This window comes from Balearica regulorum, chromosome Z, assembly GCF_011004875.1.
Source record: "Balearica regulorum gibbericeps isolate bBalReg1 chromosome Z, bBalReg1.pri, whole genome shotgun sequence".
In the NCBI taxonomy this organism is placed as follows: Eukaryota; Metazoa; Chordata; class Aves; order Gruiformes; family Gruidae; genus Balearica; species Balearica regulorum.
This window is the reverse complement of record NC_046220.1, coordinates 74459957-74484910: the sequence shown is the minus strand read 5'-3', so window position 1 is coordinate 74484910 and position 24954 is coordinate 74459957. Positions and strand designations below refer to the sequence as shown.

General features: G+C 41.4%; 1 protein-coding gene across 2 annotated transcripts in view; it reads right to left on the bottom strand.

The window, feature by feature from the left end:
- ADAMTS12 (ADAM metallopeptidase with thrombospondin type 1 motif 12) overlaps positions 1-24954 on the bottom strand; it is a 177021-nt gene that overhangs the window by 23564 nt on the left and 128503 nt on the right. For both annotated transcript variants that reach the window (XM_075739600.1, XM_075739601.1), the window contains 3 exons: positions 21858-22102; positions 20334-20475; positions 7650-7776 (listed from right to left, as the gene is read on the bottom strand). In XM_075739600.1, the coding sequence (XP_075595715.1) occupies positions 7650-7776; positions 20334-20475; positions 21858-22102 (514 nt within the window). The remainder of the gene's footprint in view (positions 1-7649; positions 7777-20333; positions 20476-21857; positions 22103-24954) is intronic.

Below are 24954 nucleotides of genomic sequence, written 5' to 3'. Positions count from 1 at the left end.
CATCACAAGCATATTAGGGAAAGGTCAGAGACTACAAGAAAAAGAACCAGTAATTTAAAATCTGGGTTCAGATATATATTTTTCATATTAAATCCAGATCACTCCAGCTTTCTCATCTGCCCTGTGCTCCAGTACCAGCCAATCACTGAAAGATGCTGATTCCCACACAGCAGTGGGCACCAAGTATTATATTTCTACAATGCATAAAAATCCACTGATTAGATGGTCTTTCAAATCCAAATTTGAGGAACTGGTAGCAAGTTTAGTAATCTGTTTACTCCATCCTATTGTTTATCTGCTTGCTCCTACCTCAGTACAGAAAGAGTTAACAAATGAGAATCAGGGAAGGGTCTGTAATGTCAGCACAGAGGTGGAGAAGGTTCCCACAAACATCTACACAGCCAGTACTGCACAAGTGCTCAAACTGGCCCTGCGTTACCTCCAGATGGAGAAGCAGCAAGGTACACAACCCCAAAAAACAGGCTAGTCAAAGCTATGCTGAGGGCAGGCACCCATGTGAGAGCAGTGACTTGCAGTGCTGTACCTCCGGGTCTACTCTCTGCATCAGCACTCGTCTGCACTTTTCTGTACTTTGCTCCTTCATGAAGTAAAAACAAGCCCCTTATGTGTCTCTCTCCCGATCAAAGATGGTCTGCTATAGTGTGCTATACAATGTTCCACCAAATGGAAGAGAAATGTTTCCTTTAGTGCAGTATTTTCCAATGAGAAACACCTTACCAACGAGAGACATCCTCTTTATATTTGGTTTACCTTAGCCTTTCTCCAGCTTCATTCACCTATTTCTTCCCATGGTGGCCCAGAGTGGATCAAACATCTGCATTCCTGGGTTCCACGATAAGAAAGGGGGGGCCAAAAATTTCTGGGTTTGTACTACTTGAGAAGCATTGGTATCAACTGTGACATTTGCCTAAAGATTTACCTTTATACTTAAAAAAAAAAAGTCTTTTTCCTTCCAGTTTAGAGTGCCCTAGGCAAGAACATAGCTCCAAGCTGCTGTATGAAAAATGTGGCCCAGCTGTGAACTCTAGGCCACGAAAGCTTCTAGACAATATTACTTGTTCCAGAGTTCTGAAGCAGGTCATGACAAATCCTTATGCTGATAACAAAACAGGGATATATTTAGAAAACACCTTTCTTGACAGAAAGGCAGAAAAAAATCAGTTTTGATTTACAACCAACACCATTCTATCTTTTTAAGGTCCATGAACTTAGAGAAAAATAATCCCATTCTGATAAATGCATCAAAGTTCAATGTCCAGTTTTATAAGTTTTTGCTCCTTGCTTTGTCTCCCATCTTACTGCATTTCTGGCTTCTTCAGTTTGCTGACAATCCCTCTTCCCTTTCCTTTGTAGTTTCCATGTTGTTCTTCTGTTTCCTGACTAATATATTCTTCATTTGCAAATGAGCTGTCACTGATGTGGAAGGCACTGATACCTATTCCTAATCATTAAAAAAAAAAAAAGACTCACAGCAATCAAGCTATGCACACAGCTCATTTGTGCAACCATCTGGTCCTCTCTGAGGTACCTACAACTCCCTTCCTTCTCTTTAATTATGTATACATACTGCATTTCCTTTTAAATTACCCTACAAGCCCTTTGGGGCACAGACTATTTTGCTACATGCTCTAGAATGCAGCCCATTGCCACCACGGCCCTGCGTGAGGCCTCTGGACATTGCTGTAATAAAAGAACAAATTATTTTTCTCCTTCTCCTGCCTTTCTTTGGATTGTTGCTTGCTCATCCAGGCTTCTGCAAACAACAAAGGAAAACTAACAGGTGGTTAAAGAGAAAAAGCAAGCACATCTCAGTGGAACACAGCAATAAAAAGAGAAAAATATATTATCACAACCTGAATCAAGCCATTTCAGGGTTGTTTTCATCTCCTGCATCTTCTTTCCAATTTTATCATCTCTAGTATCTTGTAAATTGCTGACACTTCAGCACAAATGCAACTTGAAGTATGTGAATTGCCCTATTAATTTTAATGGAACCCGATCACATATTTCAAGCTACAGACATGCTAAGCTAACACCCCCTCGCTCACCATTTTCAAATGGCTCTGTGTGACGGTTCAGCAGTTTGCAGGTTTAAATACCGAACTCCTAGCAATAAATTATCAGATCTTACTACAGAACCTATCTTGATCAGCAATGGTGCATGATTAATTATTGCATGCAAAACATTTTTAAAAAGTCATGGAAGAAAGTAAGGTGATCCAAAGTTAGGAAATCCCAGAATTAAGATTTTATCCTATTGCACCTTCATGTCAATCTAAATTACATTTAATCATGTAACTTTTTTTATATTTCATAGAGTCCTTCCTCATTCAGTGCAGGTAACAGATGGTACTGGTGAGCAAAGCAGTTAATTGCCCGGCGCCTTGTTTACCACACACACTTCAAAAAACTTGTTCTGACTCAAAGTTTATTCTTATCAGTAACTGGAGTTTTTAATGGTGGATTTTCCATATTTGCATTCTAGGGTACATGCACACGCCTTAAACACTCAAGCATGAGAAATTTAATATGGAAGTACATGCACTCTTGTCTCTTCATGGTCGCCACTGAGGATTTCTGAACTGTGGCACCCCAGCCAAAAGGGAAGAAAGGCAAAGCAAGGACAGCAGAACATCTACCATCCATTTGTCTGTTTTGATACAGGATGCCCCAAAGCAGGTCCTGGACCACACAGAAGGGAGCAGCACCTGCGTGACTGCTTTGCCAAAAACTATTATCTTGGAGCTCCTGCTGTGTCCTCACACTGCAGAGGCATAACCAAAACTGGAGGTGACTGCTGAGCACACATGCAGAATTGACATAGCAATCTGAGAACCAAATGTGCAACTTCTAAGCTGAAGTGATCAAGCTGTCAGACCTCCCAACTGTAAGCTAGAGTGGAGGGCATTGCCAGACAGATGTAGCTTTGGGCAGGTTATAAACAAGGCTTTCTTTAGATCACACATACAGAGAGATGCTTGGCAAAGAAAAGGATATGGGAAAGAAAACTCGTACATAGCTGTGCTGATTGTGGTGAGAGACTGAGATGAGTTGGTGGAAACTGAAGCCTGATGGGAGTCACCGCCCAGTACTTGCTCCTACCTCTGGCTTCTGATGGCATTTACCACCACAGCAACGTAGTGGTTCTTAAATATTAATGTATCACCTGGTTCCTGCAAAGTGACAGGACTGTCTTATTGCCACAGGCAGGCATGGCATGGAAAGAGTGTGGTAACAAACAAACAAGCAAAAATGCATGATTTTGGTAATTAATTTGTGTAAGCACTAATTTTCCTGAGGCCGTTGAGCTACAGAGCAGTCTGTATGGTGAAACCATAACCTCAGTTAGTCTTCAGCTGTAGCTCTGAGTGCTCAGCTCTTCTGCAATCCAGCCTGGGACAGAGGTAGGGAGGTAGGGAGAAAATCTGATTCCTTTAGGTTGCATTCAGCTGCCTTAATATCTCATGACCTCTCTCTTTTCCACCCACAATGAGTTTCCCAGGTCTATAACAATTAAGATGGGGCCCAACAGCCTCGTCCATTATACAACCCTCATCTATACCCAGATGATGTGTGCTGAATGAGGTCTGGATCCTGTTGAAAAAGTACTAGCATGGGATTTTGGAACCAAAGTTTGCTATATTCATGCCTATGGGGCTGAATGTTTCCTCCCTCCCACCGTAATGTGTCACACCTAAAGAAAGACCGTGTTCTTTCACTATGTGTTTGTATAGCATCAGGCACAGCAGAGACCAACAGGGCACTGATTTTCACTCTGTGTATTATAATAAAACAAGATTTCCTATTCTTATTGTGCTGTTGGAGTCTATTAAGCAGTCTGGAAGCAGGACAATACAGTAATAGCAGATAAAAAGCAGGAGATCCCAAGTACTTGTAAAATAATCTATTTATGGTTACTCTGTTCAAGTGGGTAGTCAGGTTAAAAAGGCTCCAGGCAATTTTCTTTAAAGGGGAGAGCAAAACTTTTCTTCACAACACTGTTAGTAGTTAAAATCCCACTCTTTTTCTTCAACTAGTATCTATTGATTTTTATCATTAACACCTATGGTGCTAACTACCTGCCTACTAAAGAAACATATAACTGGAAACCATATTCCATAGCATAACGTGGAAAAAACCCATGTATTTATGCTACAGTCTTGTTGCACTCCTGCTAAGCAGTATCACTCAGGTTTTACATGAGCGGTCATACGACATTTTAACTTTCAACTGTTCAGCCATCTTTATTTTGTTCTAAGTCACCATGTGACATACATGTATTGCAACATTTTAAATATTTTATTTGTTTCACTCCAGATTCTTTTAGTAGAAAGTGTGGGAAAAATAAATGTAGACCAAACCAACTAATAAAAAAGAATGTTAAGACTTGGACTTCTCAGAAGCCTGTCATTTAAACAGTTTATAATTAACTTCTTGAAATGGATTAATGAGATAATACCTGGTTTGTGAGAGTCACAAGTATTACATTAATGTTATTCTTTGCCTGTAGCTACCGTTGGATAGATTATCTACTTCTGATTTAGTGGTCTAGTAGCTAGTTTCACGGTAGCATGTTTTCCATCAGTGGAATTTAGCAGATCATAGGAGAGAGGGTTATGCATGATAACATCCTTATTGTTTAAGATAGGATGTTCCCACAAAGAAACTGGTTTGCGGTTGGGAAGCCTGAGATCAGCTAACAGTTTCAGTCCCATGGCTACAGCACTAATCAGAGGTCCACAACTCTAGCGCAGAATTTAGCCACATCTCTCCAGAGAACACTTGTTCTTCAGCAGCTTCATATGAACTCTCAGTTGTGCTACATCATACCATATGAGACAGCCACACCTTTCTCCACCATTCAGATTTTCTTTAGAACTGACAAATAACCCAACTGCACCAAGGACTTGCATGGTTTAAGCCTCAGCCAGCAGCTAGGCCCCATGCAGCTGCTTGCTTACTCCCCCCTGGTGGGATGGGGGAGAGAACTGAAAGGGTAAAAGAGAAAACTCATGGGTTTGGATAAAGACAGTTTAACAGGTAAAGCAAAAGCCATGTGTACACACAAACAAAGCAAGACAAGGGATTCATTCCCCACTTCCCGCAGGCAGGCAGGTGTTCAGCCATCTCCAGGAAAGCAGGGCTCCATCACACATAACAGTGACTTGGGAAGACAAACACCATCACTCCGAATGTCCCCCTCTTCCTTCTTCTTCCCCCAGCTTTATACGCCGAGCATGACACCATATGGTATGGGATATCCCTTTGGTCAGCTGAGGTCAGCTGTCCCAGCTGTGTCTCCTCCCAACTCCTTGTGCACCCCCAGCCCACTCCCTGGTGGAGTGGTGTGAAGAGCAGAAAAGGCCTTGGCTCTGTGTAAGCACTGCTCAGCAGTGACAAAAACATCCCTGTGTTATCAACACTGTTTTCAGCACAAATCCAAAACACAGCCCCAAAACCAGCTACTGTGAAGAAAGGTAACTTTATCCCAGCCAAAACCAGCATGGTACTGTCTTGCAATTCAGATGGGGATGTGTAACTGTCTGTCTGGATTAGAGGTGATACATATGCCATTGAAAGTAAGTACCAACTAAATCTCATGCTGGTACTACAGTCTGGAACAGAGACAAGATCTACAAAATGAAGAGCTAGGGAAGGGTGGAGTCAATTCTTCACTGCCATCTCTTCCGTGAGAAGAACTCGGGGCCACCAACAGAAACTAGTGAGAGCCAGGTTCAAAATAATTAAAATGAGGTGGTGCTTCACACAGTAGTCCTTAAAACTGCGGAATTTCTTGCAGAGGAAAATGTGTATGACAGACGTTTTACAAAGTTGCAGAGGGAGGCTGAACAAGTACTTGGAAGAGAGGTCCACTAGAGGTTACTGATTAGACAAGCCATAAAAGCCTCTGGAAATGCCTTGACTTAAAAACAGTTGGAAGCTGCAAGGGTAATAGAAAGAGATATAATTTATGCTTGCCTTGTGTTTACTCTTCCTCAGGCATGCAGGCCCTGCTGGGCGCCAGAACAGACTTAGACAGACCCTTGGTTAAACCACTACAGTCACTTTTCTGATATTAAGAGAAAACTAAGTATACAATGTGACTCTAGAATTAAATACGTATGGGTTTCCTGCATTGTCAGTATTTTGCTGTCCTCAGAAGGATAACTAGTCCTTTCGTCTGCTGTGCAGAATGAGCTTGAGAAGTATCAGTGAGGCTGGCAGCATATGAGCTTTTCTGCCTGGCCTGCAGAAGAGACTGGTTCACACGTCACATAATTCTACAATCTGCCCAACAAGGGAAAAATTCTGCTCCCTCACTTTCAAGGGCAGGTCTGAATAATGCAGTCACTTAGAACAAATAGGATAAATTGAGCTCATTTGGAACTCTGGAATAAGTAGCAGATTTTATATGTGCTATAAACAAAAAAACACCTCCATGCATGTGGGTAGCCTCAGCTCTTAACTAGTCAACCAGTTAATAAGTTTGATCTACTGTCAACGGATTTCCTAGCAATCTACAAATTATGAAATGCTGGTGGTTTATGCTTTTAACACTCATTTATAGAGGCTGCAAGCACAAAGATGTAATTCCCAGAGGATGCATCATATACGGTTGTGAAGATACTTGGAAACAACCAATAAAACCAACAGCCATGCAGAATTTTTTACATTAAAGCTTCATGAAATTCACTGTTGGCAAATGTAACGTGATACACTTTAAGGGAATCATTGTAACAACTTCTTCTTGATTCTGGTTTAACTAGAATTACTAGGGAAAGACTGCTATACCATTATGAACAGCATGATAAACAATTTCCGAATACAATGAAAGACAAAAGCAAGATGTTCCAGTACTAAAACATGAAACTAAACCCAATATTGATCCCTTCCGGCAAATCTGTGCCTATTTTACAAGCCCACAGTTCTATTGTCACCTGGAATGCTGGCTATTGTTAGTCTTCCTTACCTTGCTAAAATGATAGAACAGAAAAAAACAGAGATGAAGAGGAATTAAAATAATGTTATGGGAATGGAAAAGTTGATTCCAATGTGATGACAGAATGAAGAAAGCTGCATTTCGCTGAAAGGAAAAAATAAGAAGGGAATGCCAAATAATAAGTGTTATAAAGAAGGTACAATAATTAGTTACAGAAGTGGGCATTTCCACTCATCCTCCCTCACAAAAAGGACAAAGGAGTATAAAAAAGTACTGAAAAACAGCATCAAAAGGCTTAAAAAAACCTCTCTGCAAGTTACTTTTTAGAACACACATTAATACATTATCATTCAAGCTAAGACAGGAAAATTATTTTTAAAATAAGTAAGAATTTAGAGAGTTTTCAGGCACATCTGTATCTAAACTGAACAAAAAGAGTATCTTTAGAGATGAGAGAGCAATCTGCCATTCCCAGCACAGACTGCTTGGTAACCAGCATTGGAAACCTCTTAGGGCAGCTCACTCTTAGCTGGTCCATTACTAGTATTCTGCCACCTTGCTCAGAAATGCTTGGGAGCTCTCACCATGGTAGGCTGCAGGTACCACACTAATCTGGTACTAGAAACATCATCTTCCTTTGAATAATGCTGCTATTTAAGATTACCAGAGCCCTCCTAGTATCTGTTACCTGGGTGGACAGTCCTTTTCATAGCATTTCTTTTGTCGCCCATTTGGCTGTGTTGCTGGGTCACAGAAGGAGTTTTTGATGGCTCCACTTCCCTTCCACATGCAGTGGGCAATCTGGCGCCGTACCCCTGCACAAGAAAGACAAAAAAAAAAGGAAGAGTAATCCCTGTAGGCTGGGGATGAGCTGCAGAAATCCTCTAGGATGGGGAGTACACACTGGTCATACTCCACATCCCAGAATACAGTAACAGCTGTGAAAGTCAGTTCTGCTGAATGTCTGAGCTAAATCAGGTACGAGCATCCTTTAATCAAGCTGAAAAAGTGTTATGCAGACCTCTTTTGGATCAGATAGCTCAAGCAACACACTAGAAAACATTTTCCTTTAATCTCAATTTAGTTGTCAGCCTCAGAAAGGGCTCCTGCAGGCCCTGAAGTAGGTTTAAAGGGCTGTGAATGGTTCTTGGGTTACTCACAGATAAGAGACAACACAGCAAAATCAGGCTATTCACAGCAAGGGCATTTTTACCGATCTTTTCTTTGTACTTCTGGGAAGGCTGTTTAAGTAGAATATGAACTAGATGGAATGTATCACCAAAACTATAACCCTATGATTCTTAATGATGAATTCCACTTTTCAGAAGTTTTGGTACAAATAGATGATCTTTGAGGTCCCTTCCAACCCAAACCATTCTATGATTCTATGAAATCTTGACCAAAAATGATGATGACATGAGGGAGAAAAATATCCTGTTTTCTAAAAACCTGTCCTGGATAGAGTTGATTTTCACAAGAAGCTGGAAGGGACACAGCCAGGACAGCTGACCCAAACTAGCCAAAGGGATATTTGACACCGTATGACATCATGCTCAGTATATAAGGTGGGGAGCTGGCCAGGGAGGAGGGGTTGCTGCTCAGAGATGAGCAGGGCATTGTGTTCAGAGCAGTAAGCAAATTCTGTTGTGTATCATTCACTTTGTATATTCTAAGTACTGTCATTGTTATTTCCCTCTCCCTTTGCTGTCCCAGTAAACTGTCCTTTTCCCAACCCAGGAGTTTTACCTTTTTCTTCCAATTCTCCTTCCCATCCCACCTGCGATGAGGGGTGAGCGAGTGACCACATGGTGCTCAGCCACGGCTGGGGCTGAACCATGACAATAACTAATACAAAGTGCTTGTCACAAGATGCAAAGCACAGTAATGACGAGAGACACAGAGACATCCCATACATACAATTTGTGTTATTTCCTAGCAGTTCCACTTACAAAAACTCCCACTCATTTAACAGAAAGGAACATGAACCAAAATACTGCATTGCCCTAGTGCCAATCTAAAGAAAACCAGTTGCCAGAGCCTGCCTTCCACAGTTTTGCAATAATTTGACGTGCATCCTGTGCTGCAAACCCAGTGTAAAAAACAGTATTGCAATATTACAGTTTAAAAGGTTGTAGCTAGACTGATATAGAAGCATTAAAATAGTAGCATTAGACCTACACAAAACCTGAGGACTAATAAAGACTGAAGAAACCTTGCTTATTAACTCTAGTTAAATTAACTGTGCTATTAATTCATTAGAATTAATACGCAGACAGTAGGTCAGTGTATCTCTGTGACTTTTAGCCTTCTCCTGGGAAGTGAAGGGCCTAATAGCACTGTTAATATGGTGTAAGGGTTACGTGTTAGACTATCTTGCAGTATGTTTAGGAGTTGAGCTTTTCCTTGCCTCAGACCTCATCATAACTAGTTTGGGAAACTATCTGGAAGAACAGAACAGTAATCCATAGATAATAATACTTGGAAAATGTGAAACTATTCCTCGATACAACATATACTTATGTTTCTCTATACAGCAATGTCCCCATATATGGCAATTAAAACATATTGCCTAGAATTTCATGCTAGCATTATGGCTATCTTGCTTTAAGTAATTTCACAGCATTCAACTTTTTTTCCTCTCAAAAATTTAAAAATCTACTTATAAAAATAAATTTAAAAACCCTCAAAATACCAACTCTAATACTAGGAAATCCAAAGCTGGCAACAGAGGTAACTTTTGGTGGGAGAACTGAGCATGGACTGCATGGGCGAAGGGGAAGCTTGTAGTCAGATATTACTGAAAAAGGCCTCCACAAGGAAATGAAAAACTTTCTATGCATATTTGGGTCATTCGATGGAAGCAGATGGAAACCTATATTCCATTTTTATAGCACTTTAAGATATCAGGGCTGTGACACTGAGGAAATGCTATAGCTTCTAGAGTACTTTCAGTCTCGTGACAGACATATAAGACAACTACCGACAACAGCACAGGATTTGGTGACTGAGTCTCCTCCAGTCATATGTGAAGGTTGATTTTCTAGCACAAGGATTAGTTTCTCTTAGAAGGGAGGATTACAGGACCGCAGCTCTGTGCTCCCACTAATTCTCTTCATGGAGGCATTCAGGCTCCTGGGTACACGATGTGAAGTAGCTGCATGACTCTGTAGCGTGGCTGGACGTGGCTCTCTCCTGTCCTAGGGGACTTCAAGCAGCAGAAAGCTTTTTGGTTCAGTACAGGACTCCCAGGGAGCAGTGCTTTCTTTTATGCTATGAAACATGCAACTGGAATAGTTAGTAACCTTCCTGCTTGTTGTAAACAAAGCAGTTCACAGAAATATGTTTCCGTCCCTTTCAAAATCATGATATGTTGTTGTTAGAAAGGCAAATAAGAAAACCCTTTTGTTTTGATAAATTTTTTAGTGTCATTTCAGCTGCTGTAATTCACTTTAAAACCGCCATAAACCTTTGCAAAAGTTTTGTTGTGAGGCTGTGTATTCTCATAAAACGTTTGCTGATCTCTGGCATCAATAAACTAATTTATTCAAACAAACAATTTTTATTATGGAAGTTATGTTAAATCCTATTTAGTTTCAAAATCTGGAAAGTTCTGAGATGGATATATATCTTTAGGAGAAGCCATAAATGCAGTTTTTTATCATGACTATGTATAGTTCAGTTCCAAAGTTGGAAGGAATGCTATTATGCATATATTTATATGCACATATATATATGTAGGTATACATATAATGACATAATGAAATATAGTTGTTTTTTTTCAGCTTCAGCAAGTTGAACTAGAAAACATTGCAGAAGTAGAAAACTAGTCACCTCACATTGACCCTGCCCTACCAAACATTTACACAGTTACATACTTATATGTGTAATATCCTATTTAAGTCACAGATTCTAAATATACTTTAAAACTCAGCAACACTGAAAACCTAAACACTATTTCTATAGGGCTCTATGAGGATAACTGTTTTCCTCCCTTCACCTCTTTTACTTCTGTCTGACCTCAGTGCTCACCAGTCCACGCTGGCAACTGTTTTGCATGCACAAAGATGCTGGCTGTATTCATCAGGATATTGTGGTCATAACCCCACTGAAAAAAACTTGCTTTTTCCTCTGGAGTTGAAACATCCCATTCCTTTCCACTCACCTCAGCACTCACTGCACGGTAGGTATCACTACCATCACTTCACCATGTCCATTGCTGTAAGAATCACTTGCAAGTAAAATATAAAGTTAGCTGAAGCAGCCCTTCCCACACCCATGTTTCTTTAAACAGAAGTGTACCATCTCAGCTCTGTGCAAAAAACACTACAAATATTTTTTGGAAAAAAAAAAGATAATGACAGTAGTCAGATCAAAGAATGGTGTTGATTTCACTAGATCTGCTCAGAGATTGTTTCTACCCCTCTGCCACTTCATCCCTAATGCAGGACTTTTTAAATGGGAGGTTGACCCATTCAGCTCCTGATTTCTTAATTTGCAAAAAAAAGGTGCCAGTTTAGAATAATTCGGGTGTGGAAGGTTTTTGAAACCGAGATCAGAAATCTGGCGGCTAAACAGCCCTCTAGGCACAATTGAGGCTGAGAACAAAAGAAATGAAGGATTAGAAGCAAACATACAAAATGTGGATGCAAAAGAGCATATTTGATTGTAAAACTAATTTGAACAGGTAATCATCACAGTTGTGCATCAAATCAGATACTCTGCAAGGAGTTCACTTTGGTATTTGAATGAACAAATTATATTCAGTGCATGCACAAGTTATGTACACAATACAAGAGCCAACTTTTACATTCTTGGTGTTAGGAAACTTAGAGTCCTAATAGCAAAGAAAAATATAGTGACCTTTGTTTTTTTTAAAATCCATGCTACAAGTTCAGTACTACATTTAAGTTCAGGAAGACCTGGAGGTAATTTTGCAAAGTAGCTCTGATAACAGTTGTGAAGGATTTAGAGGGCACATAACAATTAACCCCCAAACAAATCTTACAGTTAAGTCCTTTTCCAAAGCTTTGAAAATTTGCCAATTACTGATGTTATCTGTGGAGAAGTAAATTATTCCAGTTGCCTAATACTCTCCCTTAGTGGCAGCTGTGTTGTGCTTTGCATCTTGTTACATTCAATGCCACTCAAAGCTAGTTCTAAGAAACATGATTAAAGCCTTCAGACAAGGATAAAGTATTTATACATGTAATTTCTATTTGGCCATTTTTTGAGAGAAAGAATAATGGGTAGTTGGTCTAGAAAAAAAACTCAGTGAGGCATTTAAATTAATCTTCCTATAAAAAGCATAAGGGCTTTACATGCTGTCATACCAGTAGGCTCTGGAGGGACAGGCTCCTGGCCAGAGGGTGCAGCAGTTTGCAGGACACTGTTCGGTGTGCACACAACCTGACTGCAAAGCAATTCCTTTCTGCATAAAGCAAATGGCAGGCAGAGATTCAAACTGGCCTGCAGTGAAGACAGCACAAGGCTTACAATTCTTAGTATAAACTATCCCCTTCAGCATTTGTTTGCCATGAAATAGGTTGCAATGAAATTACTGAACTATTTTCTACACTGCAAATGGATATCAGGTATTGCAATGTGTTCTTTTTCCTGCATGCAGTATTAGGTATGTTTGCTACAGAAAACATTGATTTTTCAGACAATACTTTTAACTTGTTAAATGGTGTTATTGTAGGCTGGCCAGACCCACTCTTTGAGACTACAAAAGACAAGGGCGCATGAAGTAAATGAAGGAAAACAAGCACATTTGCAACTTCTCTTTCTCAGTTGCAATGGAGTTGGGCAAGGATATGGGTCAGGCACGACTTTTTAGTGCCACTAATGACGATTAGACTCTACTATACTGTAAGGCAAGTAAGCTCCATGGCAAGCAAAAGTCAGGCCACTGAGGAACATCAGAACAACCATCAGGTGGATCAGGCTGCTAAGACTGAAGTGGCTCAGGCAGATCTGGACTGGCAACGTAAAGGTGAATTGTTTATGGTTCAATGGGCCCATGACGCCTCCAGCCACCAAGGAAGAGATGCAACATACAGATGGGCTCATGATCGAGGGGTGGACTTGACCATGGACACTATCGCACAGGTTATCCGTTAATGTGAAACATGCACTGCAATCCAGCAAGCCAAGCAGTTAAAGCCTCTGTGGTATGGAGGACAATGGCTGAAATATAAATATGGGGAGGCCTGGCACATTGATTACATTACACTCCCACAAACCCGCCAAGGCGAGCGGCATGTGCTTACAGTGGTGGAAGCAACTACTGGATGGCTGGAAACATATCCCCTGTCCCATGCCACCACCCAGAACACCATCCTGGGCCTTGAAAAACAAGTCTTGTGGTGACGTGGCACCCCAGAAAGAATTGAGTCAGACAAGGGGACTCATTTCTGAAACAACTTCATAGACACCTGGGCCAAAGAGCACGACATTGAGTGGGGGTATCACATCCTCTGTCATGCACCAGCCTCTGGGAAAATCGCACGATAGAATGGGCTGCTAAAGACTACACTAGGAGCAATGGGTGGTGGGACCCTCAAACATTGGGATACACATTTAGCAAAGGCCACCTGGTTAGTTAACAGTGAAGGACCTACCAATCAAGCTGGCCCTGCCCAATCAAAACTTCCATGTACTGTAGAAGGCAATAAAGTCCCTGTAGTGCATATAAAGAATATGTTGGGGAAGACATATTGAAGACTCCCGCTTTGGGCAAAGGCCAACCCATCCATGGGATTGCTTTTGCTGAAGGATCTGGTTGCACTTGGCAGGTGATGTGGAAGGATGGGGAAGTCTGATGTGTACCTCCAGAGGATTTCATTCTGGGTGAAAATAGCCAATCATTTAAATTGTACAATATTGATTGCTACATAATACCGTGTATCATCACTACTATGATTACTATATGCCATAACAACACTTACAGTAAGAATCACCCAGATCAATGGAGAATGAAAGCAAGCAAGGTGCAGAGGTGATGAAACCAGAACTGGCTTCAGCAATGAACAACTTCCTCAAAATTGATATCTTCAGCCTGCAGACTATGACTACGGACCACACCAGATACATCAGTGTCCTGCTTTCAGCAGCGACAGAGTTTATTTTCTTTCTGACAGCTCATGTCGTGCTGTGTTTTGGATTTAGGATGAGAATAATGTTGATAACACACTGATGTTTTTAGTTTTTGCCAAGCAGTCAAGAACTTTTCAGCTTCTCATACTGCCCTGCTGACAAGAAGATGGGGCACCCAGGAAGCTGGGAGGGGACACAGCCAGAACAGCTGACCCAAACTGACAAAAGAGATATCCCATACCATACGACATCATGCCCCATTTCTAACTGGGGAGTGGGCTTAGAGGTGTGTCAGCTGGGGGGCCTGGTGCAGTAGCTCGGGGTCTTGTGCAGCAGTGTTCAGAGTGATGGCATTTGTCGTCCCAAGACACTTTTTGTTGTAGTGTCTACACTAAGTCAAGGACTTTTCAGCTTCCCACACCCTGCCAGATCACAAGAAGCTGGGAGAGCACAGCCAGGACAGCTGACCCAGGCTGGCCAGAGGGATATTCCCCACCATGTAACATCGTGCTCTGTGTATATATAACTGGGGAGGCTAGCCAGGACACAGATTCACATCTTGGAAACAGACTGGGTGTTGGATTGTTTTATTTTCCGTTTGCATGTGGTGATCAATTGCATTTGTGCATCACTTGTGTTATTTTTGTTATTGTTTTGTTGTTGTTGTAGATGTTACTATTACCTTCCTTTGTTATCCCATTAAACTGTCTTTATCTCAACCCCACGAGTTTGTGGTTTTTTTCCATTCTCCTCCTTGTCCCCTTGTCAGGGGGAGGAGTGAGTGAGCAGCTGCATGGTGCTTAGCTGCCAGCTGGGGCTGAACCATGACAGGACAGTACGGTGCTACCTTGAGGCTAAGAATCTTTTGAAAAATATCTTTAAGTAATAAATTCTGAGAAGGGATAGCTTCACTCTACAAAGACATTATTCATCATTGGGAAATTTTCCAGGTACGTTTCCCTTGGATAAGGAGCTCTATCATAGGGCTAAACCCATATTTTTTCTCTTAGGGAAGATGAGGCTTTCCTGCATCAGCCCATTCCCATGCCTGCAGCCCCATCTGTCAATCCCTAACTCAGGTTCACTCTCTTGGCTCCAGAAAACATTTGCTTGCATTGCTCTGATCTCTCTGGCTACAAAAGGCCAAAATGCCCTTGGATTTACTGCTACCGTACTGACCAGTCACAATGAGAGACCCTATGCTGAATCTTTAGACAGGTCCAGGTTTGTCAAGAGAACAAAATTCTAGTTAAGGATCAATTTCTCCCGCTGGGTATGGTTGTCAAAGTGAGCTCGATAGTTCACCCTTCCTGGCCCTCCCTTTTATCCGGAAAAACTAATTGTTTATTATTTACCAAATGATGACTGCAAAAGTTCTTGAAGGTTATTTTACTACCACATTTAATCTAAATAAACATAACTTTCCCTATCTCCTTGCCCCATTGTAGGCTTGTCTTCTGTAAGACTTATCATGCAACAGACTGATAGCAGAAGATGATCTTCTTGCCTACTTCTAAGCATTTTTTGTTAGAAACCTGTCAAAACTCTTCAAATGTCTGAGATATGGCACAACAGGTCTGTTACTGCCAATGGCAATATATTGTGACTCTAAACAGTGTAAGTTCAGATTAAATCAATCTCATCATTTAAAGCCAGGAGGAAGTTCTGTGGAAGTTAGAGGAGGGTGTTGCTTAATCCAGCAACATTGGGAACATTCAGTTCTGCTTTTATTCTACCTCCCAGTCCTGGACTGAACTCAAAGTGATCAAATCACAACAACATGTAACCACCTGAGACTTTCTGGTTCTAGGTCAACAATCACTACTGTGCCTGTTCCCTGCTAAATGTAGCAAGACTTTTGACTTTCCAAATTTCCATAATGATGGAGAGCTAACATTTTCCATATAAACTTTCTCTGCTAATACACTTTGGTTTTTTTATGCAGCAGAGCTCCAGGTTTTTTTGCTGATGTGTTTGTGCTCTGCTCCTCTGGGCATAAACCTTTTACGTTACTGCACCAGTGTGGTGCTTAGGAGGGCCAGGCTTAGTGCCAAGCTAACATGACAAGAGCCTGCCTGGTCCACATTAAGACAGCCCAGAGCACAGTCAGATTAAGCATGGGGAATCTGGAGAAAACTGCAGACAGACTAGTATCAGAGGTCCACTGGTTCAAGTGATGCCCTGAAGCTCTGTGCCAGGGTTTCCCTTTTTTTCTGGACAGGGAGTAGTAAGTGACAATACCCTGACTGCATCATGTATTAGCAGATTACATCCTCCTTTAGGCTTTCATAAATGTATGCATCTAAGCGGGAAGAGAGCAAAGGGTCTATTCATTCCTTTTCTCCTGTCCATGAAGGAATGCAGACAACTGGGAAGGTTTCTGTTCTCTTTTTGGACTGTGATGCACCTCTTGGTTCCCCTACAAAATCAGGTCAGTAAATCCACAATCTTGCCTGAAACATATCATTTCTACTTATGCAAAGAAAAAAACAATGAGCTCAAGAAAATTTATTAAAAGCCCAAAGACAGTAAACAGGGGAAAACCACTTATTAAATAAAAATTGAAGAAAAAACCACCCCCATATCCTGCAGTACTCCATGTGGCAGTTAGAAATCAAAGCCAAGTCACACAGTTCTTTAGCCAGAAGGTAATACACAGGGTTATAATTTACTTAGTGAGAAACAGTTCTAGGAAAAGTGCAGCTGATGTGAAAAAAACCCAACAACATTGCAACATAATAAACAGTCTAATAACACTTTTTCCCCCACTTTTTGTTATCATGCCAACTGTTACATTAAACCCTATTCAAAACCCGGTAACAGAACTAGAACATACAGAATGCAATTAAGCAAAACACTAGTTTTGAGTACCTATTTAAAAAAAAAGGTTTTTTTCCCGCTAACCAGAAACCACATGGTGTTTTGTGCTGAGGCTGTTCTCAAAAACAAAACAAAACCCAAACCACACAGATATTTGCACAAACAAATATATATGTATGGATAGATGGACAAACATCTCTATGATATGTCTGTTATATATATCAAATTTTTTATAATATAGGAATGTTATTGGGATGGGGTAATTTATGCTCATCTTCTAAAATTCTTCTTATAATCTTCCAAAATGAAGGCCATACAATGTTCTTTGTTCAAACCACTGAAAATGTATTATTTTAGTGTCTTCACTGACAAGAAATACTTAAAAATTGTTACTCCTGTAATCACCACTGCTTCTAGATTCCCAACTGGATTTGCTACAACATTTGTCTTTTTCTTTCCTTCTGAAAAGTAGTTAAAGCAAGCAATAATTATCAAAAACCACTGACAAAACCCTAGTACTAAAATAGAGAAAAGTCTTATTTCATGTTTTGTCCAGTGGCTGTAACATTGATCTTCTACTGTTCTGTACAGTCTTCATACAGATGGTCAAAGAAGAAGGTTCTCATTATATCACCAGGACTCTTCTTCTGTCCAAACTCAGGAACCAGTTCAGACAGAAGGCTGAAATCTCTGCCCCACAAGTGCAAACTTCCTTTCAAACACAACACTTTTCTCATCTTTTAAAAATGATTCCCACAAAAAATGGATTAAAAACCTCTACTTTTTTAAAGAAACCTTCAGTCCTTTTATGATTATCATTGGTTTACTGTGAACATTAACTTAAACTCATTGATCTGTTAAGTACTTTAAAGACAGTTTTCCTGATAGCATTTTTGGTGTATTACCAAACGCAAGCTTTTAGACCTGTTGTTAGATTCTACTTCATGGTTGTCATTCCACTTGTCTGGTTTAACATGCTGCACAGAACTACAACATAAGTATGGCTGCTCCCAAGCCGTTGTACTGGGAGTGGCAAAGATTCCAGAGGGACCTTGACAGGCTTGACAAGTAGGCCTGTGCAAAATGCATGAACTTCAGCACGGCCAAGAGCAAGGTCCTGCACATGGGTTGGGGCAACCCCAAGCACAACTACAGGCTGGGTGGGGAATGGATTGAGAGCAGCCCTGAGGAGAAGGACTTGGGGGTGTTGATTGATGAAAACCTCAATGTGACCCAGCAGCGTGCACTTGCAGCCCAGAAAGCCAACCGTATCCTGGGCTGCATCAAAAGAAGCGTGACCAGCAGGTCGAGGGAGGTGATTCTGCTCCTCTACTCTGCTCTGGTGAGACCCCATCTGGAGTACTGTGTCCAGCTCTGGGGTCCTCACTACAAGAAAGATGTGGAGCTGTTGGAGCGAGTCCAGACTCGCCTGAAAGTTGATCAGAGGGCTGGAGCACCTCTCCTGTGAGGACAGGCTGAGAGAGTTGGGGTTGTTCAGCCTGGAGAAGAGAAGGCTCCGGGGAGACCTTATCACGGCCTTCCAGTACCTAAAGGGGCCTACAGAAAAGATGGTGAGGGAATGTTTATCAGGGAGTGTAGTGACAAAGTAATGGGCTTAAACTACAAGAGGGTCGATTTAGAATAGATGTTAGGAAGAAATTCTTCCCTGTGAGAGTGGTGAGGCACTGGCACAGGTTGCCCAGAGAAGCTGTGGATGCCCCATCCCTGGAAGTGTTCAAGGCCTGGCTGGATGGGGCTTTGGGCAACGTGGTCTAGTGGAGGGTGTGCCTGCCCATGGCAGGGGAGTTGGAACTAGATGATCTTTAAGGTCCCTTCCAACCGAAACCATTCTGTGATTCTATAAGTTCTCAAGATTGATTAAAGTAATTATTGAGAAATACACAAAAAGCATTGTTGCTTATCAAGGCAGGAGAGAAATGAAGAGTATTTTTTGTAGTTAACATGTTGGAAAGACTCAGTAGGGAAACAACAGTAGGTCACAAATTAGTATTGCTGGGAAGCATGGTTATTTGTGAACTACAAATTACAAGGAAAAGAAAACTGTAGTTTTTCATTTCGGTTCACAGCAGTTGAGAATTTCAGATCAAGTGTTATAGAAACCTGTTTGCCTTAATGTATTTTGGCTTTAAAATAAAATGTTATTAAATCATTTATTATAACCATGTGATCTGCTTTCCCATCAAATGTAAAGAACCTTACCTTTTTGAGAACACTGTCTGGATAACAGATAAAGATCAAATTTGCCAGTAAGGAAGACAAATAGTATGTATTGGGTTTGCGTGGCCAGGTTTTGGTACCGGGGTGGGGCCTACAGCAGTGGTTTCTGCGAGAAGCTGCTAGAAGCTTCCCCTATGTCTGACAGAGCCAATGCCAGCCGGCTCCAAGACAGACTCGCCACTGGCCAAGGCTGAGCCCATCAGCGATGGTGGTAGCACCTCTGGGATAACATAGTTAAGAAGGGAAAAAAACCAACCTAGGAAGGAGCTTTTGCGGTCAGAGAGAGAAGATGTGAGAAACTCTGCAGACACCCAGGCCAGTGTAGAAGGAGGGGGAGGAGGTGCTCCAGGCGCTGGAGCAGATATTCCCCTGCAGCCCATGGAGAAGACCATGGTGAGGCAGGCTGTCCACCTGCAGCCCATGGAGGAAGGATGACAGGCAGCAGAGATTCCCATGCAGCCCGTGGAGGACCCCACACTGGAGCCGGTGGAGACACCTGAAGGAGGCTGTAACCCCATGGGAAGCCTACGCTGCACAGACTCCTGGCAGGACCTGTGGCCCCGTGCAGAGAGGAGCCCAGGCCGGAGCAGGTTTGCTGGCAGGACTTGTGACCCCATGGGGGACCCACACTGGAGCAGTTTGTTCCTGAAGGTCTGCACCCTGTAGAAGGGACCCACGGCGGAGCAGTTGGTGAAGAACTGCAGCCCGTGGGAAAGAGTCACGTTGGAGAAGTTGGTGGAGGACTGTCTCCGGTGAGAGGGACCCCATGCTGCAGCAGGGGCAGAGTGTGAGGAGTCCTTTCCCTGAGGAGGAAGGAGCAGCAGAGACAACGTGTGATGAACAGACCACAACCCCCATTCCCCGTCCCCCTGTGCTGCTGCAGGGAGAAGGGAGAGAAATCAGGAGTGAAGCTGAGCCCAGGAAGAAGGGAGGGGAGGGGGGAGGTGTTTTAAGATTTAGTTTTATTTCTCATTACTCTACTGTGTTTTGCTTGGTAATAAATTAGATGAATTTTTCTCTAAGTTCAGTCTGTTTTGCCCGTGACAATAATTGGAGAGTGATCTCCCCCTGTCCTTATCTCGACTCACAAACGTTTCATTATACCTCTTCTCCCCTGTCCAGCTGAGGAGGGCAGTGATAGAGTGGCTCTGGTGGGCACCTGGTCTCCAGCCAGGGTCAACCCACCACACAGTAATAGAACAAGGAAGTGAGGAATTACCTCTTCCACAGGTAACACTGCAGGCTGTCCAGTCTCCATATTGCCAAAAATACTCTGGCTCTCCAATCTCGTTCTCATGACTTTCGTCTTTACGTACAGTATATTCATACTTGATTCCAGGGTTTGTTTCCTGAAAAAGTAGCTGGAAAAAGAGTGTTGTTTATTTAAGTACTTATGATTTTAATAATCGACTGGCATGAAGCTTTCCAAGTGTGAAAACAGAAGAATCAGCAAGGTTTACAGTAGTCCATTTTGTAGCCTACTACCAGTTCAGAGAAGCAGATGGCCAAAACTTCCATTTGTGCACCGACAGTAGTGCACGCCTATCTTTCTAAGACACAGTTGTTTGCTGTGCACTTTTGCAAGCACAGGTGGGGGTAAGTGGGTCAGCACAATTGGTATCCTATTGACTGTAAGAAAATATAATGCAAAGTCCAAGGCACTATCAAATGTGCTGCTGATTAAGAACTATTGCCCATCACCATTATAAATGATAATTTCCCTACCCATATGAAATAGCTGTTACAAAACCACCAGTAGGTCAGAAAATTACAGACTTCATTCAGATACTGCCTTAATATGACTTTTCAGTGTTTCTGGATTAAGAAGGAAAATTCCAATTGAGAAGAGCCACTCAAGAAATGTACTGTTTGGCTGATGAGAGGGAGAAAAGAAAAACATCATCAAGGGATAAAATACTTCAGCAATGAACATCTACTCTTCCTCCTAATTGTTTCCTTGACCTTGTTTCTGACAATGAAGGTTGAGCACCCATTAGATGTGCCTTCTCACCAGACATTCAAAGTGTGAAAGTGGCTCCCATCACACCCCTAATACTTCTTTTAGTTGCATGGTAGATATACAGACAAACAAGCCAGGAAAAAAAACATACAGAGAAAAAAGAGGCAATTGAAAACTATTTTTTGCAGAATTATCAGAAGCTGATTATGTTTAAGTTAGAATCTATAAAGCAACATAAAAGAAACAAAAGGGAGCAACCTCAGCAGATGCTAATTGGATCCATTTCACTCCCTATATGCTATTAATCCATCTACCTAATGTTGTATTTTCTCGCTCATTGTAAACTGTCAGCCTTCCCTAGCTCTCACTGTTCACAGCCTGACGTCAGCTCCTTTTTTGCGATAAACAGTTACTTTTCATCTGTGTCTAGTCCACATCACAGCCACGTGTTGGTCTAAGCTGGCACAAGAGACAGGGAAGTTTAGGCAAAGGACTGACCAACTACAGGTGGAAGGATCCCTATCCTAGTGGCAGCACCTGATTATACCAGCCTTTGATAATCATCGGACTATGACACTGGACATCTATTTTCATGCAGGATGAACAACCCCCTCAAGTAAGGTGTTTATTTCTCTCCAAAATAGCTCAACTGATTTTTGCAAGAAAGAATGCTAATGGAGTAGTTTATATAAAAATATACATATTTTTCCAGCCTCAGTATCACAGCCCCAGCACATTCTGCTGCCATCCAAACCCAGCAGGTTCTGCTAGTGATCTGTTTACCTGAATCCATATTGATTCATTGGTGGGTCCTGGAGCAGTCAGATTTTCTAGATCCCCTGTTCTGTCATACTGAAATATCGTTCCTGCCACTTTGTATTCACCATTCCACTGGATGATAAAGCCTCCATTCAGGTAATATTTTCCTGGATCTTTGCTTCGTACAGCAAGGAAATTTCCTGCTTCTGCAACTTCCATGACTTTGATTCCCCTCGCACCTTTCGGAATTAGGCCAATATCAACGTATCCTAAGAGACAAGAAAGGTTTGTGGAGATGAACAACAAAAATGTCACTGCGTTTTACTGTATAAGACTATTAAAACATCAGCTTTTCTGGCAAATACATACAAATGTTCTATCACAGACCTTGTATTTCAGTCAGTTAATAGTGTGACTTTCCAAATCAGGTTTTGCAGCATCAGTTGGGAAATACGAGTATGTGTTGTGGCATTTAGGAGGGTTATGGAGGTGAATGCTTCTCTGAGCTGTGCCAGGCGAAATCTACTCCACAGATGAACATCACCATCTCCACAACCATACCCAAGGGCTGTGGCATACTGCAACATGAGCACTCCGGAGAAATGCCAGGGATCCCCAGCAAGTTAACTGCCTGTGGTGGTAAAGGTCTTCTCAATTTGCAAGGAAAGTTTTCATCTGTCATCAATGTACAGGTAGGTACATAATTCCATGTACCTTCTCTTAGGTCACTTATTCTCCATGGCTGTTTCCCATAGACAGCCTTGCTACAAAACACTGAACATCATTCAAATGCCTCAAATTACCATGATCAGCTGAACATATTTTTATCAACTACTAATTTTCATAAGAACATTCAACAGCTCTTCATGTATAAGTTATCTGTAAAAAAATAATTTTTGGTATGTGTGTTAAGAATGAATCCAGCATATCTATTACAGAATTTTGTTTGCACCACAGGCAATATATGACATCAGACTCCATGCTTCTCACCTTACAGGGAACTGCTATTGCTACTGAATAAAAACTGTAAAAATAGGAAGTTCACATAGAAATTTGAACACAAACTCAGATAGCTTTCTTGCTATTGCTCCTGGATGGGCTTTAGAAATTGGATGGATTACAGCTCTACAAGCAGGTGCCCTGGGAGCATGAGCTGCAGTTTCTGATGGTTTACTTCAAGATTGGAACATACACGCTCCTCAGCTCTCATCAAACACTGCTGAGGTAATGAATTAAATTCTGAGATTCACATCCCACTCACCTTTCTTGTGAAATAAGTTTATCACCTTTGATTACTCACTCACATGAGTGAGATAAACCAGACTGGGCATACTAGGTGATCTTCAGTATCAATGCTCTCCACCTATCAGAAGTACTTACATGCTCTACAACAACCTACTGTTGTAAATACATGTCCCAAAGCCTCTGACATCTGAATTTTCTTTGCAGCTCTCTTGTGGGGTTGTAAATACTGGTTTTAATGTCTTATGTTGGTTATGGTACAAAAAAAGGCCTTCAGGCCTTTCCAAATTAAATGCCATATATTTTTTTCCTGTGAATAACATTCAGCAGGGGGAGTTTTCTGGTTATTGCCTTTTCCAAGTTTCCTAGACTGACTGTGCAAATTCAAACTTTTCAGTTTTTTGTAAGTGAAGGGAATAACAAAATCTGGAGGATTACTCAATAACTTCTATTATAGAAAACCAGCAGCCTAGGTCTATTAGAAGTAACCCAGGTCTAATGATTCTCCCAAATGTTCTATTCATTCAGCGTAGAGAAGTGTTATCAACACAGTGTGTGATTGTGTAAGTAAAGACTTGATTAGAAGGCATACTCGCAAGTGGGCCAAATTAACACAGCATGGAAAATCTTAATTGTGTCATGTCCTGAGAGCTTGGCTTTGCAACCTTGGTGTCCTTTTCCAGTAGTTTCTTTTCAAATGTAATTAAAATAACATTTGTTCAAAACACAAAGTATAAAACCAATAAACGATCATTTTCTTACTGGTGTAACATAAAAATCTGTATCCTCTCAGGTTTTTGCATAATTATTTGTCTATATTACCTGCTGTTGCTCATAAACCTGATTTTAAACATACTGCAACTGTCTGGTGATAGATGTCACCATTTGGTCAATGTATCACATTCCCAGCCCTCCCTTTTTTGAATAGCTAAATTACCTCCTGATTTCCCAGAACCTCACACTAATTCCCAATGAATGTTATCTGCCTTGAAAGCAAAGCTAAACAGCAGCAAGCTTTTGAGGTTGTCACTCAACATAATAAATTTTTGTTTAAAAATTATGTGGATGGTGTTTATATAATTGTTCCTGGTTATATGGTTTCATCTGATAAGGATCTAAGGATCTGAGATTCAATAACAGTGAAAATGTCAGCTGTCTAACCTGCACACTGTGTTCATTAAATCCTGGAGCATCCATATCATGGGTGCTCCCACACACCTGTGAAATGGCAACTCTCATATGCTATTAATCTTTCCCTTTTTAATTAAAATTAAATCTATATTCACCTAAACATGGATGAGAGTACAACATGAATGAATTCATGCAACCCTTGTGGTAGGCACGGTTCTACCAGGAATGAAGAGCTTGCTTCTGTTTTCCCATTGTGGTGAGAGAGAAGTAATTACACTGAGGTGGTTAGCACAGTATTGCAGATCAGATGATAATCAGATCTAGCTATTTCTTCTTATCACAACAGCTCGCATCCCACTCTCCAGTTTGTCATATCTGTGAGCTTCTCTCTCTTAAAAATGTATGCTCCTGAGGCACGACTTTTCTCTAAGCCAGGCTCTAGGCACTACCACAAGAACATTATGTGTAAAATAGCACAGGCTCCCAGTGGCATATCGGATTTGCAAGTCAATGTACGATTGCATACAGCCTTCTCACGGAATAGGGGGAGAACTGTAGTGTGTGATGGAAATGGGAAAAAAAATTATTGTCCAGATATAGTCTCCTAAGTGAGGATCCAGGAGACTTTCCAGTCTCTCAGATCCCTGTTTGCATCATGGTTATGTCCAGACTCCATCCTGAGGCTAGGTTCAGGCACACACCAGATCTGTCTGCACTTTGGTTGCATGAAAAGGAAATGGGTAGCAAG